Here is a 16713-nt window from a genome sequence, read left to right as displayed (position 1 = left end):
ATTCCGTATTCGGATGCACAAGGGACCAAGCCATTTTCATACGGTTCTCATAGTCTTGCTCATTCTCCTTGATGAGCCGGCTTTGCTCAGCATGAAGAGTGGTCTCAAAGTTTTTGCTGGCAGTAGCCGCCTCTTTCTTCAGGCGTTCATTCTCAGCTTTGAGGGAGGAGTTCTCTTTCTTGGCGCCCTTCAAAGATTCGAGAGCCTCCCCCGTGTTCTTAAGCTCATCTTAAGAATTTTTGTACGCCTCCTGAAGATTGAAGAGTTTGGTGTTGGCCTCATCGAGGGATTTCTGAAGCCGTTTGAAGGAGTCCGCCTGTTGCATGATTTGACTTTTAGTTTCAAGTTCATGCACTATCATGGTATATTGAGCAACGGTATGGGTCTTAGACGCCTCTCTGTTGACCCGTCTTACCTCCTTCTGCTTCCTGGCATAGGCCTTTTTCATCCCCTCTATCCCTGCATTGACTGCATGACCACAACCGGGGTTAGAAGATAAATATAAAAAAAGAAAAAGAAAAATAAAGAGAAAAAGAGAATATGCTAACTCATACCTCAGCCAGCCCAGCTAGGACCCGGTCGGCGTTGAAGACATTGATCCCTGGGATCGCCTCCTTCTCCTTCTTGGGGATGGCCTTCAACATGGCTCGAGAATATTGTTGTACATCCGACCACCGGGGGGAGAGATCTGCACTAGAAAGAGACGGTGAGAAAGCTACATACGCTACTCCTATAGATTGCCGGCTGCTAGAAGAATCTTCTAGCTGGAGCTAAGAGTGTGACTTGACCCGCATGGGTCTGCCAAGCACAAGAGGGTTGAAGAGATCGGTTGTACCTTGGGATACAATAACTATAGGTGTCTCTACACCCGTAGTTTTAGGTGCCTCAGAGGCATCCGGTTGTCAGGCGGAGAGATCGAATCCTGCACCGGTGTTTTTAACGCTCTTGTCCCGAACAATCACAAGGCCCGGAGCCGTCTAGGCAGACGTCTTTTAAGACTTTCTGGGGGTAGCAACCTCACCCCCCGGCCTTGACCTGATCAACTTTGTGAGTAATCGAGGCGCCTTTCTTCCATGCTGAATAAAAATTGAGGTTTTTATAGTCAGTCGGTGTAAAATAATATTGATGAATGCAAGAAAAGGGAGAGACAGGCATTTTAACCTGGCTTTTAGCCGCCTGGCGGCCTTCTTCTTTTCCACATTCTCCTTGCGGATGTTGACGGCGGATCGTGCGGGGGTCTTGCTCTCAGGCAACATCCTTAAAGCGGTTTCTTCACTGGATGAGAGGGTACCCAATTCTTTGGTACGCTTATTAATTCACTGGATGAGAGGGTGGTGGTAGTAAGTTTAAAGAACCTCGCTGCCTCTCATAGTCCTCATCTAGGATTTGGGGCAATTTACACTTCTGCCCTAGCAGACTCGACTTCCGGTTGTAGATCCGGAGCTTGGAGTTCTCTTGCTTTGTGGGGGTCGAGACCAGGTAGAAGCGGTTCTTCCAATCTGACCACTTAGACGGTTTGTCTAAGGCCATCAGGTATTTGGGGTAGGTAGTCATAGTGTACCATGCCCTCCATCCACCTGGACTTCGGCTTAGGTAATGCATGTGGGCAAAGGCCTTGCAGCCGAGATGGAGGCCCTGCATTTCGCAGGCGGCGACGTAGCCTAAGATGTTAACCCAAGAGTTTGGGGTTAACTGCCTACTGCCTAGGCCATATCCTCTTAGGTGGCCTTTATTGTGTTGTGTAAAGGGAAGCGGAGACCGGCTAGAAAGGCTGCCTCATAGCAGCCAAAATACCCATTTGCATTGCACCGGTTGTCTTCCTAAGCTATGGTACTCAGCTTAGGCGGCACCCTGATAGTATAACCCGTTCCTAGAGGCCGTTTGCGGATAAAGGTTTCCAGATGCCTTTCCATATTGACCCTGTCTCTGGCTGAGACCTGAATCTAGAGGGGATCACCCCTATTATTCCAAGTGGGCCTCTCCTCTTCCTCGCTATCTACAACCGGTGTAAGATAGTTGATGCTGCTATTTTTCTCGGACCGTGATCTAGAGGCGACCTCACTGTTGTCTCCTTCATTGGAGTGCTCTCCCTTCTCAGCTTCGAAGATAGAGGCGCCTCTTCACCGCCTCCGCTATTGGACCCCAGAATTCATCACTGAGGGGTGCTTGGGGTACCTCTTGGAGATCCCCTTGTCATCTTAGCCTGATCCATCTCAGGCGAACCTTCTTCAGAGTTTTCTCCTCTATACTCCGGGTCTATAGCCGTCTTTCTGGTTCGAGCCATAGTGTCCTGCACAAACACGGAGATGGTCGGATTGGGAGATGGACAAGGGGAATCCCAGTACCCAGAGGCGGCTCCCCTAGTCCTAGAATCAGTCGTACCAGGGGACCGGTTGCCCTCTAAATCGTGGTGTGTCGTGTGTGTATTTGGTGAATCCATTTATTTTTATAAAAGAAAAAGAGAATAAGGCACAAACGAAAATACATGAAAGAGCTGAGGGAGGTAGAGACGGTACCTCAAAAGTAGGCTGAAAGAAACAAAGTGTTGACCGGCTGAATTAGCTGGCGAAAATTAGCTGATGGCTTGCAAGGGGCACAGGCGCTTGACTGGATGTACCCTTTGTGAAAGCAGTCGTATTTGTTGGGTGATACTCAAGCGGTTTGTGAAGCTTGAGTTAATTGATGCACAGACGGTATATCCGTATGTGCCTTAGGAAATAGAAAGAGATTGCTTGCGAACCCCACAGACGGTTTTTAGGAAGATGTGTCGTCTGACAATCACAAGCGTATTGCTGGATGTGGTTAAAGGCGGGAGCAGGCAGGTTTTCTCACTAATTCTCTCTGGAAGCCAACTGATTCTCTCTCTTTCTGAACTTCGGAAAATGAAGAAATGGGAGGGGTGAGCGGCTATATAAAGGAGGGTAATGCGAAGGGTCACCAAGGCAAACTCCCCTAGAAGGCGAACGGTTATTGCCGTTAGCCAATGATTGAGTGACAAGTGTCACAGATGCCACGTGGCCTGCCACGTCAAATATGTGAGGAGCATATTTAGGGTAAAAATACCCTATGCCACGTGGCCCTATCAGAGCGTGACACGTGTCACCTTCAGAGTGGTTCATAAGAACCAATCTCCTCTGGACACGTGGAACATGCTTCCAGACCCTATAAATAGGGAGATGTTTCCCCACTGGAAATCATACACAATTAATACAAACCAACCAAGCACATTAAAAGTGTAGATCATTTACTCCCAATCTCGTAATTAGAGATCATTTACTTCCGTATTTATTACAGACTCCATTCCGGTTCTAACTTGATCGTTGGAGGCGGAATTCCCCCATCCGGAGTCTCCGTTATTTTGCAGGTACAGACGTCCGGATTCCAGTCTAATTGTTGTAACTCTTCCGAAGGACACAGAAAACCCCGAAACACCTTTATATTACAATTTTATTTTATTTTTATTATTATTTTTTATTTATTTTTTATTTATTTTTTTTTGAGATGGAGCAAGTATTGTTAGTACATTCTTTTGAAACTTTTAACTTTCCCTGTTTTTCTTTTGGAAAAAATTCTTGTAGAACGGACTCACCGAATACTTCCCCCAATTTCGTAGAGCAGCATTCAACCTTTTTAGCAACAATCTGATTTCGGTTTCACTAGCGTCTCCGACTATTCCACCACCATCATCTCTATCCTCGACATCTCAATGATTTCCCTGACCACCTCGTTTATCTTCTTCATCGTGTTGTTATTCCTATATTTCTATTGCCTTCTTTGAGAACACTCCATTTCAAACTCACTCCTGGAAAGCAATCTGAAACTTGATGAATCTAATAAATACAAGAATTAGGAATAAGTGGTGTGGGTTTGAGATTTGGAAATTTGGTAAATTTTGATGCAGAAATTTAAGTTCGATGTAATTAATGGTTTTGCAAGTTGTGTCTATTGATAAGGAGTTCAAAATCCCTAACACGAAGACAAAGACAGAAAAGAGGGTATTAGACGAAGACAAAGCCCCTAAAAATATTAATGTCAGACAATAGATTACTAATGTCAGATATTAGAATATTATTGTCATATATTAAAATATTATTTTCATATATTAGATTACACTAGTAGAAAAATTGTCTTTTACCACCCACATTTGCTGCGGTTAATATAAAAACCGTAACAATATTTTAGTAATTTTGAAATTACCTCAAAGAAATAAAAAAAACACTACAGTTAACCTGAAAACCGTAGCATTAAATTAAAACTCTACGGTTTTAATAACTGTAGCATTTATAAATCGGCAATTTCATGAAATGCCACTGAGTACTTAAAAAATTCATCAAATGCCATCGCGTTTTTCAGAATTCACCAAATGCCACTGAGATTTAGTACAATATCACCAAATGCCATTTCCGTTAGTTGATCGTCAGTTGACCCCACCACTTGCCACGTGTCACCTTCTGATTGGTCTGTTTTTAAAAAATAAAAAATTAAAAATAAAAAAATAAAAAAATAAAATGAAATAAATTAAAAATTAAAAAAAAAAAAAAAAAACAGAAAACAGAAAACCCTTGAAACCACCCAAACCCCAGCCATCAGCCCAACAGCCACCAGCCTAGCCATGCTGCCAGTTCCCGAACCCCTACCGCCGGGACCTGCACCGGAAGGCGTGCCGGCGGCCGCCGGCCCCCCTCCCTTTTCCCTCCTCTTCCCCCGTCGCGACCCACCAGAGCTTTAAACACCAAATCCAAAACCCCACCCCCTTCCTCCACCACCCCAAAACCTCTGGCGCCGAACTCCCCTTCACATCTTTCCAGTTCTTCGCCTCCTCTAACGTCAACGGAATGCCATAAACCTTCTTCTGGGTCAGGTAAAATAACTCATGATTTCTCTCCGATGTCGGCCCGGGTTTCTTGTTCGCGTTAAACAGAGCGAATAGGAACGTCGTGAGCTTCGCCTTGAGTCTTAGGGGGTGACTTTGGGTGAACGCGATCCGTCAGTTTTCGCGGCAAGAAACCGACAATTTTCGAAGTTGAAATCTGGTAGTTTTGGGCGGAAGACTCCGGCAGTTTTCGCGAGCTAAATTCTGGTGCTGTCGCTGGCGAATTCCGGTGGTTTTGGGAGGTGAAATCCTAAGCCCTCCCCTTTCGCCGGAAAACTAATCCTAAAAACAGGGTATATTGATGGTAATTTTAGGGGTTTTGGGGAAAAATCTAAAGCCCTCCCCTCCCCTTCCTCAGTCAATGGCGGTGCCGATAGCGGAGGAGGAGCAAGCGGCGAATCCGGCAGAGGAGAGAGAGAAGAGAGAGTGGGTGGTGGAAGGAGTGGTGGTTGGGGTTTGGGTGGTTTCTGTTATTTTCTTTTTAATTATTTTTTTGGTTTTTTTGTGAATTTTTTATTATTTTTGTTTAATTATTTTTTTAAAAAAACGAACCAATCAGAATGTGACACGTGGTAAATGGTGGGGCAACTAACGGACACTGACGGTCAACTAATGAAAATGACATTTGGTGATATTATACTAAACCTCAGTGACATTTGGTGAATTCTGAAAAACGCAATGACATTTGGTAAATTTTTAAAAACTCAGTGGCATTTCATGAAATTGCCGTTTATAAATTACCCCGCCCAAAATAAATAAGAACACATAAACCCTTGCTTGTTTTGTTTTCGACTCATTGTGTTTTTTGTCAACTCTTTCCTCTTCAATACTCACGAACCCACACCAAATATCAATTCACTCACGTTGCCGCCGGTTCACCGCCGAATCCTCTCATCGGCGAACCCTCTCAATCCGCTCTTCCCATTGTTCGAATCCTTTTCCTTCTCCATTCACCGCCGACCCCAGTTGCCGAATCCTCTCCCTCCGCTTTTTCCGTTCGACCTGCTGCGTTGTGCCGCCATCTCCTCCGGCCAACTGTTTTGAACTGCTGCTTGCCGCCATCTCCTCTCAGCCTTTCCTTCAACCTAAGCGCGCAACAATTCCTCCCCTTTCAGCTCGCAAGGTCTGAAAACCTAAGCGCGCAACAACTCCTCCTAACGCGCGTGTAGTTGCGGGGATAAGTGGACGCCGCCCTGCTCAGTTCGATTAAGGACGTTTCTTCTCTTCCTGTCTCTTATTTGCTATCATTTTTATGTGGGTTTAGCTGAATTTGAAACCATTTGGGTAAATTTTCTGGAATTGTGGTTTCTTTGTTCTTAAATTGTTGTGTTGGAAGAATTTTATTTGGTAATTTTATATGTTTTGTGCCTTTTTTGCCATTTTTTTTGGATGAGTGAACGAAGGAGGAGTTGGATGAAGTTGAGAGTGAGAATGTTATGACTCTTTGTTGGGCGATTTGGGATGCCTGTAACTCCTTTGTGATGAAAGGATTGATCTTGAGTGGCTAATTCATGAAAAATTTTGTTTGACATAGTGAAAGTCTAACTCGCTAATACAAGAGGGGGGTGAATTGTATTTGAGGTGAAGTCTAAAAACTTTTGCGGAATTTAACTAAATGAAACAATGACAAGAGAAGATATAGGCTTTTTCAAATTTCCACTATGTAATCAAACTCTTTACAAGTGAAAATTCAAACCCGTTAACAAGTTCCACAAATTAGGAACTTGTTCCCAACTCTTACAGAAGACTTCAACAGCGAAGCTTCCTTAACCTTACCTTACAAAAACTCACAATCCCAAACCCCAAAGTACTTGAATACAATCTGTAATTACAAATACCTATTACACTCGAGAATATATGAAGGTTAAGAACTCTCTTTATGTTATAAGATTACTACTGGAATTTTAGTGAACTGTTAAACATCGCCCGCAAATTCCTACATAAAGCCCACAAAATAAGAGTGAAATGACACTTTTGCCCTCAAACTAAAAAACACAATTTCTCTCTCTACTCTCTACTTCCACTTTCTCTCTCTAAATTATTTCCAGAGCTATGTCGAGGCGGCCCGGCAAGGAAGTGGTGGCACCGGCGGTGGGCGGAAGGCGGTTTGCCGGCCAGAAGGTAATTTTTTAAATTTTTGTAATTTTTTTTTTAAAAAAAAAAACCTCCGGCGACGGTGGGGCGCCAAGGCGAGACGCCACCACCACGGAGGAAGCGCCTAGGCAAGACGCCCATACGGTGGTGGCGGCGCCTAGCCCAGACGCCAATACCACGGCGGCGACGCATAGGCTAGGCGCCACGGCCGTGGTAGTGGCGTCTGGGCTAGGCGCCGCCACCACCGTACGGGCGTCTTGCCTAGGCGCCTCCTTCTCTTTTTTTTTTTAAATTTTTTTTTGTTTTTTTTTAATTTTAAATTTTATTTTCGAATTTTTTTTTTTTTAAAAATTTGTTTTTCTTTTTTTTAAATTGTATGTTCCCTTTTTTTTTTATCTTTTTTTTTTAAATTTTGTTTTTTTATTTGTTTTAATTTTATGTTCTATTTTTTTTTAAAAAAAAAAATTGTATCTGGTTTTAATTTTATGTTCCTATGTATTTTTTTTTTTTTTGAATTATATTTTTGTATGTAAAAAAATTATAAGTTCCCTTTTTTTTTTATAAATTTTCTTTAAAATTTTGATGTTCTTCTTTTTTTAAGTTTTTGCAATTTTAAATTTTTTAAGTTTTGTTAGTTTTTTGTTTTTGGTTTTTTCTTTGCATTTTTTATTTTTTGTTTTTGTTTATGTTTTTCATTTTTTAGTTTGTTGTTTATATTTTTTGTTTTTGGTTATATATTTTGTTTTTGGTATATTGTTTTGTTCATATTTATATTTTTTTATGTTTATATTTATATTTTTTATGTTTTTATTTATATTGTGTTGTTTATATTTATATTTTTTATGTTTATAATTTTATTTCCGTTACTTGTTTATTTGCTTTTGTGTTTATTTTCGTCCTTTTTTGTATTTATATTTTTTGTTTTTGGTAATATTTTTTGTTTTTGTTTTTGTTTATGTTTGTTTTTTTTTGTTTGTAGTTTATATTTTTTGTTTTTGGTATATGTTTATGTTTATATTTCTTATGTTTATATGTATATTGTCTTGTATATATTTATATTTTTTATGTTTATAATTTTATTTCCGTGACTTGTTTATTTGCTTTTGTGTTTATTTTCGACTTTTTTTAATTTGTTTTCGTTATTATGTTTCGTTATTTACTTGGAGTTAGGCATCGCAATTTAGACCTGGTGCGGGGAAGAGTATTGACGTCGTGAGGAGTACGATCTACTCAATGGAGAGCTCGGGGCCCAGACACGTTAGATCCCGTGGTATTTCGGCCTCGGCCCGCAGAGAACGGGTGCACTGTTCTGCGGACGATCAAGATGATGATGATGATGATGATGAGGAGGAGGAGGAGGAGGTCGAGGAGGAGGAGGTCGAGGACGAGGATGATGCAGATGAGGATGTCGACGATCAGAGTGGACCATATGATGATTACGGTCCATTCAGTCAGAGGCTTGATGATACGTATGAGACGCATAGGGTAGATGTGCGTAAGGGTCGAGATGGTAGGTTTGTTAGTAGATCTGGCACATCATCTGCGTCCACTGTGTCTGCGGGTAGCAGAAAACGGTCGAGGGCCGTTAATGATTCTTGGATGGTGAGGGGTGAGGTGGCCGGGGGACCTATAGACGGGAGTGTGATTCCTAGCTTTTTAGGACACATCGCTACCCGTATTTGGGAGGACCAGGAGAGGGCTTTGGATACAGGCATTTTGAAATGCCAAACCCGGGAAAAGACTTGTAGGTTTTTGTGTAGTTGGGCTGATGCTTGGCCGGAGGAGAGCGAGATGGTCGGGCGATTGAGGGGCACTAGAGTGAGTCACCTTCCTGCCACCATGCACGACAGGATTGACTGGACGCTGATCACGGCTTTCGTTGAGCGATGGCAGCCGGATACGAACTCGTTCCACCTTCCGTTCGGTGAGATGACGATCATGTTGCATGACGTCGAGGCCATCCTTGGGATTCCCGTGGAGGGAAACCGAGCATCTGTCGTCACTGATGCGGATCAGGCAGATTTACTAGCGGAGCTGTTGGCGGTGGATAGGGCTGCGCTGTACACATCGGCACTTGGTGTGTGGGATCACGGCGGCGTTAAGATCGCAGCCGTCTTGCAGCGATGTTTGCACCCTACGGCACGTAGGACGCAGGACACACAGCTGGCTGCATATGTTTTTCTTCTTCTCGGGTGTACCTTGTTTCCGGATAAGAGCGGGAACAAGCTCAGGCCACGCGACATAGTTGACGCGTGTGAGCCCGACAGAGTAGGCCAGTTTTCTTGGGGGTCGGCTACGCTGGCGTATCTGTATCGCCAGTTAGGATTCTCGAGCCGGGCTGATGCAGCAGGTATCACTGGATGTCTGACGTTGTTACAGACCTGGATATACGAGTTTAAAATGAAACATTATCTTTTAAAAATGAACACATAGAAATGACATAGTATTGACAATACAAGGCCTCATAGTAAAAGGTAGGTGTACATCAACAAAAACTACATGGCAATTAAATTGTTCCACTGTTGCACGCGAGCATGGTACAAAGCATCCCAACCCTCCACGCTTGCTCTACGAATTTCATACCACTTCGGTATGATATGTGGGACCGAAAAATCGGGTGACATGTCTAATCGGATAAAATGTCTGTATGACGGCCCAAGAAATCCAATAGCAACGTCCCTTACCGGTCTGGTGACGGTCTCGCGCGAACACCAGGGCAGAACCGTTGTACATGGATAATAGGCTCGACTATGTAAACCAAGGCCGAAATGCATGACTGCACACTTGTAGATGTTTGCAACGGCAAAGAGATCAAGTGGCGCATCGAACCAATGATTTTGACCGCAAGGTCCCCCTCCCCACCGGATACGCTGCAGAGACCTATCCAAGTCCTCGCCGTACACATGGCCATACACATCTCGGTTTGATGCGATTTCACTGTACATCAACTGCCGCACTAAACCGTAGTTGTCTTCACCCATTTGAAACACATCCGCCACAACCCGAAATCCGCAGTTACCATCTGCAATGACATCATTCCACCCGTCCAAGAATGGCATCATGATATTAGGGATCCTGTCCTTATATGGAAAATGTTCAATGTCCATTCTCCCTGTTACACACATCAATAAACACAATAAACAAGTCAACAGTAAACTAATCAAACAGTCAACAACAGAAATTGAAGTCGAATGTCTTACCGGTGCCGGGCATATTAACCGACGACGATGATTGGCTGCCACTTGATGAGGATGTACGACCACGGCCACGGCCACGGCCACGACCGCGAATGTACTCAAACGCACTCTTGTTCCGCCGTGGTTGTCGACCCCTTCCGGTTCCTCGGTATCCAAACACGATGTATTGAACATGTCATGAAGTATGTGTGTAGCACTACGAATGATCGAAGGGTGACTGGAGGACACTTGGTCAAACATCAACTGAAACTGCTCCAACTCCTCCTGTTCACGGTGAACCGTATGCGGAACAGCATGCTCTCCGATAACGAGTGTCCGCCAGAATGGATGAACCTGATCGACATGTAACGACGCCCTGTCTTGCGTAATTACGCGGTGAATGGTGCATGCACAAGGTAATCCATGAGTCATTGATATAGCACATCCGCACCGAATAGCCACTTCATCGCCCAAATCCCTCATCCTGGTATACTCGCTCAGAATCAACCCCAAACAGTGGTGTGACACACGACCGTGGAGAATCTTAAATATGAAATGGCCATACAACATGCCATGTCGTCGTCTGGAGTCCTCGAGATAGTTCTTGATGCCGTTCCTCTGAGTATCAATAGCCTTGTTTATTCTCTCGAACAGTGTATCCAGAGCAGCCGTGGACGAATCAATCCAGTCCTTCAAAGCTCTATGAGCGCTCTCGACTCTGCATGTCGTAGTGTTCCCAAAATGAAGAACTTGGTTCGTCCAATATTTGACAAACTTTTCCCTCTGAGGTACCCACTGGTGCATCACATAGTCTACGATTGGCGGGCACCACTTGTACGCATCCTTGAAGTTTTCCAAGGCTCGATCGTACTCTGCCTCTGTGGTAGCTTGCATGATCTTCCGCCACTTACCATTTACCAATGTCTCTGCTGTTACTAAATTCTTGTTGAAAAGATTGTAGGCTTTGACTTTCACGCAGTTGTTGATGTGCCATGTGCACAGTAAATGGCTCGACTCCGGAAACAGCTCCGCTATAGGGGCAAAAAGACCTCCCTCACAATCACTTACGATGGCCGATGGCTGTACATTTGGGCCGATGTAGTTTCTCAACTTTTCCAACACCCAACGGTAACTCGCAGCCGTCTCATCCTTCATGACTGCATAACCAATCAGAAAGTTCTGGTTCGTTGGAGCCATCCCAACCATCTCAACTAGTGGGAACTTGTACTTGTTTGTCTTGTACGTTGAATCGATCAAAATCACAGATGGCCAAGACGAAATCATATCAGCACAATCAGGATGGACAAGGAACAAATGAGTTACCTCCGATGTGTCTTCGTCAGATTCAAACCAGTAAAGGTAACCACGTGCTTGTGCCTGGTGCAGAAGCTGCTGTATAGGGTTCCTTCCCTCTGACCGTTCAAACCTCAATTTCTGTCTGACGTTGTAGATGTGTCTTCGGTTTGGCTGGTCTTCGGGGAATTTCTCTAACACAGACGCTAATATTTTAGCGGGCTTCACTTGAGCATCACTCATTTCTTTTACAACTAGTTTCGCAGCTGGACTTAGGCCGCTTAACTGCCGATGCCCCACTTTGTATGCTATCAACTCATGGTTGTGATATCCCCATTTGCCGTAACCCTTCACTTCCCAACCGTCACGCCTTTGATGTTGTCGAACCTTAACTCGGAACTGACACCCACAACTTTTCCGCTTTGAGTCAAACCGAATCGCTTTACTGAAATCTCGTTCTTCTCTTTTGCGATAACGGTCGCATCTCAAAATGCGATCCATTCTACCATCCCGTTGAGATTTATGAGTTGCTACTACTAAACAAAAGCCTGATCTAATTGCAACCTGTTTTGCCCAATCAATCGCTTGTTGAGCATCTTCGAACAGGCCATCATGTACAAAAATCCCACTGTAATCATTTCCGTCTCCACCATAATCCTGTAACAATAACATATAACGTATAAATATAATTACATTAAGATTAAATTAATAAAAACAAACAAAAAAAAAAAAAAAGGGGATTAAATTAAAAAATAAAAAAAAAAAATATATATATATTCCCCTAGTGGCGCCTGGCCAGGACGCCGGAGCCACGGCCTGGGCGCCTGGTCAGGACGCCGGAGCCACGGCCGGGGCGCCTGGTCAGGACGCCGCCGCCATGGTGGCGGCGTCCTGGCCAGGCGCCCTGGCCGTGGCTCCGGCGTCCTGGCCACGCGCCACTACTATGGTCGAGGCTTCTCCACCAGGCGCCGTTACCACGGTGGCGGCGTCCTGGCTAGGCGCCACAACCACGGCATGGCCTTTTGGCTAGGCGCCAGCCACCATTTCGTCCTTACGATGCGTTACGAACCTCGTTTTCCGATGACGACGGCGATTCTCCGGTGATCCTCGGCGATCCGGTGCTGCTCCACATTTTTTTAGTGCGAAAAATTTATCTTCGGTTAAAATTATAAAAAGGGCAAATTTGTCAAAAAATTATAAAATGTGGGCTTTATGTAGAGATTTGCGGGCGATGAATAACAAGTCCCGAATTTTAATGCTCAAGAGTTGTAAGTTACTTACTGAGATAGATTGCATGAGTATTTATAGAGAAGGCTTAGTCATTAACCTCCCACTATAATCACGTACACATGTCAACACCCCACTAACAACTTGTGGAGTAATTGTGACAGATGGTGATCATGAAGGAGGTAACCTTGCCTTGCTCACTAATCCACTATCTCAACAACTTGCTAAATATTTGCTTTGACAAAACCGTATAATGACAGATTCATGCAACAATAAAACTGCTTGTTGACTTTGTCAAAAGTTTGTTTGTAAAGATTTTATTTTAAAAAGGATTTTATTTGAAAAAGATAATTTATAAATTAATTATTTATTTAAAACAACTAAGATAATTATCTACGATTAATTATCTTTATTTGAAAATAATAAGCTAGATAAAAATATTTATAAATTATCTTTTCTAAAAATTATTTTTAACGTAAATGTTTTAAAATTAATTTTTATTCCAGTAGTCATAAGTCATTGAGTTCCTTTCCAAACTTATATTATTGAGTGCTCACAATTAAAACTAGAACGTGAGATTTGCATGAGGCTTTTTTAGAGAATGCTACTCCGCATCCCTTGAATCACGTTCCTACTCCGGAACGAACTTAGCTTGAACCCTTTAATCACCAAAGATTTAAAACGCTCATTAGTCAAGTTTGTCAGTTTGTCCATCAAAACCAAAAGGGTCAACACATAGTATCAAACTAACCTTGATTGGGAGAGCGTCTATTAGCTTCCTGGTTGTTCAGACATTGCACCCAGCCCATATATATGTTATGTTTTTTATCTATTTATTTATTTTATTTTCTTTATTCTCTAATTGACTATGTTCATATTCTTTAATCTTGTAAGAAAATTAGGATGCCATTGATTATTCTAAAGTTTCTTTTCGGAAAGTTGATCTTTTAATCTGTGAAAAAAACAAAGATATGGGATGATGGCGAAGCCTGAAGAAACCATAAATGCAGTGAATGCATTTATGGAATTGCAGTTCAAGCTTGTTAGGAAAATCGACTCTTTGGTAATTTCCCTTTGTCATTGATTTTCTTGTCCAATAATATATAATTTGGTTATTTCTTTTTATTTTTGTGAAATTCAAGTCACTAACATGTGTTAACGCTTGATTTTGTCTTAGGTCCCTTTATGTTGAGCTTTTTACGGATTATAGACAATTCCGTAGAAGCTAATATTGGTATGTATTTTTCACATTTTCTTTCTTTATTCTCTATTTAAATTCTTTAATGGTCATATATATGCTATGTTTGAGTGTAATTTATTTATTATGAAACTGATATAAATAGTGTTTGACATGTATAAGTAAATCATTTGCATCATCATGTGCCTAGATACCCGTTCAAGGCATACTCATTAGGAGTATATCTTGAATAGTCCCCGGTTGGAACTGTTTTTGGACGTTTAATCTCACTCTGTTGGTGCTGAATGTATGCCTTATTTTTTATTCTAAGGAATATCTTGGCTTGCCATTTCCCTAAGTTGTTTTCTGGGTACATATGTAAGTATGCAATCCCCACATGGAAAGCAATGAAGGTAAATTATATGCTCTTACTATCTTAAAAGAAAATTGTATAATAAGTAAATGATTTAACCCTTGTTAAATGACCTTGAATTATTAGTGTGCACAACAAGAAGGTGGAGTTGAATGTGCTACTACGTGATGAGATACATGTATGATATAGTCAAAAGTTGCACTTCGATTGAGGATATAGAGTAGGTACTCACTAACCCTCTTTTAACAAATATGACTCTTACTTTGCCCATTTTCCATGTGTATAAGTAAATGAGTAAAATAACACTCATACCATGTCTAAATTACCTTGTTATAAGTGTCTATGTCTTTAAATACCATTAATAAGCCAATTTACTTAGTTTATAGACTTATTGAGACCAAATAGACTAAAATAGGCAAAATAACATCAAATTTGCCTGAAATCCATGTTTTAATGTGAATGAGTAAAATAACACTCAAATCATGTCTACGATACTTAGTTATGTATTTCTATGAATTGCAATGCCATAAATATTCGAAGTTACCTAATATTAAGAATACATAAGACCAAAAAGGTTCCAAAATGGGCAAAATGACTTGTAACTTGCCCGTTTTTCATGTTCTAATGTATATAAATAAAGTAACACTCAAACCATGCTTTAAGTAATTAGTTATGAGTTTCTATGTCTTTAAATACCATTAATATGTCAAGTAATATAGATTTGGGACTACATATGACCAAAACGGTACCATAATGAATAATATGACACTTACTTTGCCCAGTTTCCATGTTTTTAAGTAAATGCACAAAAGAACACTCATATAATGTCTAAATTACTTAGTTATGAGTATCTAGGACCAATAATACCACTAATTTACCAATTTACTTAGTTTTGGGACTAAACATGACCATAAAGGTCCAAAATGAGCAAGGAAGACTTCTAACATGCCCATTTTCCATGTGTGTAAGTGAATGAGTAAAATAACACTCATATCATGTCTAAATTACTTAGTAAAGTTATAAGTGTCTATGTCTCTAAATACCATTAATAAGCCAATTTACTTAGTTTATAGACTTATTGAGACCAAAGTAGACTAAAAATAAGCAAAATGACTTCAAATTTGTTTGAATTCCACGTTTTAATGTGAATGAGAAAAATAGCACTCAAATCATGTCTAAAGTACTTAGTTATGTGTTTCTATGACTTGAAATGCCATAAATATTCAAAGTTACCTAATTTTAAGAGTACATCCATGTTTTAATGTATACTTATTAGTTATGAGTTTATACGCTATAAATTTATGTGCCTTTATTTTTTATTAAGTTATAATATACCTCTCTTATAATTTGTCTTATTTTAGGTTTCAAAGACGGCAAGAGTAGGGCCATTCACTAATATAGAGATCGACGAAGTTCGAGACAAGTTAGCTCAATTTTTGACCGATACTTGTTGAAATTCATGTGTCGATTCTAGTTTAGTTTAGAATTTAGTTTAGAAATATACTTGACGAAGTTCGAGACAAGTTAGCTCAATTTTTGACCGATACTTGTTGAAATACATGTGTCGATTCTAGTTTAGTTTAGAATTTAGATTAGAAATATACTTGATGAATGTTTTGTTTATTGTACTTTGTAATACACATTTTGTAGCTACATTATTATTATTATATAATATATAACTAAGTTACGGTGAGAACTAGCCGAATAATAGGAATTAAGGACTAATCTCAACCATTGGATTGAAACAAAATAGGCGGCTATGATTAATTCAGACAAACTAAATTCATTTCACAAAAATCAAACGCTTATTTCTCTCTCCTCTTTCTCATTGACGCTATTTTCTCTCTCTTCAAGCATTTTTCTAGTTTCCTAAACTCGATCATCAGCTCGAATAATGTGAATTTGCTACCAGTTACACTTTTCTTCAATAATTTGCTAAATTTGCTGTATAATTTCTCAATGATAAAGGTAAGCATTGTTAATTTGGGTATAAATCGACTCTTAGGGTTTTTTCATACAATAATCCGATTATATAGATATAAATCTAATTTTGCTGTAAAATCGCAAAATATTATTATGAATTTAGTGTTCTTGTGCGTGATTTTGGCTGTTTTTGATGAGTATTATGGAGATGTAAAATGTTAATACTTGTGATATTTTGCTAAGATAAATTCGAGTAATTTTTAGGATTTTTTGTAAATTACCACCCAAAAAATAGTCCTGTTTTGATATAACCACCCAATTTTTTTTTTTTTTTTTTTTTTTTTTTTTTTTTTTTTTTTTTTATTACCACCCATTAAATTAAATTATTGCTCAGATTACCACCCATTTAGCAATTCCGGTGACTTTTACGTTTGTGGATCCCACCCAACGACTAATAACGGCTAGTTTTTGCTTTGAAAATTACTTCTTCCCCGATTTTTTCCAATAAAACTCTTCCCCTAAATTTTAAACCATTTTGTTCTTCAAATTTCTCAGAATTTTTTCCCCAAAATGCTTC

At 40.7% G+C, this 16713-nt stretch overlaps 1 protein-coding gene and 1 long non-coding RNA gene across 2 annotated transcripts; one reads left to right on the top strand and one right to left on the bottom strand.

Moving 5' to 3' along the window:
• Positions 1 to 9361: 9361 nt before the first annotated feature.
• Positions 9362 to 10723, bottom strand: LOC110694949. Its single transcript, XM_021872138.1, has 2 exons — positions 10168 to 10723; positions 9362 to 10079 (listed from the first exon to the last, which is right to left on the bottom strand). Exons 1-2 carry the CDS (start codon positions 10178 to 10180, stop codon positions 9463 to 9465), a joined length of 630 nt encoding a protein of 209 aa, XP_021727830.1. The 5' UTR covers positions 10181 to 10723; the 3' UTR covers positions 9362 to 9462.
• A 2550-nt stretch (positions 10724 to 13273) lies between these two features.
• On the top strand, positions 13274 to 16035 carry LOC110695029. The gene is made up of 3 exons (XR_002506022.1): positions 13274 to 13726; positions 13841 to 13897; positions 15575 to 16035. It is a non-coding gene; the product is annotated as an uncharacterized LOC110695029 (long non-coding RNA).
• The last annotated feature ends 678 nt before the right edge of the window (positions 16036 to 16713 follow it).

Source organism: Chenopodium quinoa, unplaced genomic scaffold (genome assembly GCF_001683475.1).
Source record: "Chenopodium quinoa cultivar QQ74 unplaced genomic scaffold, ASM168347v1, whole genome shotgun sequence".
Lineage (NCBI taxonomy): Eukaryota > Viridiplantae > Streptophyta > Magnoliopsida > Caryophyllales > Amaranthaceae > Chenopodium > Chenopodium quinoa.
This window is presented reverse-complemented; position numbering and strand designations above follow the sequence as displayed.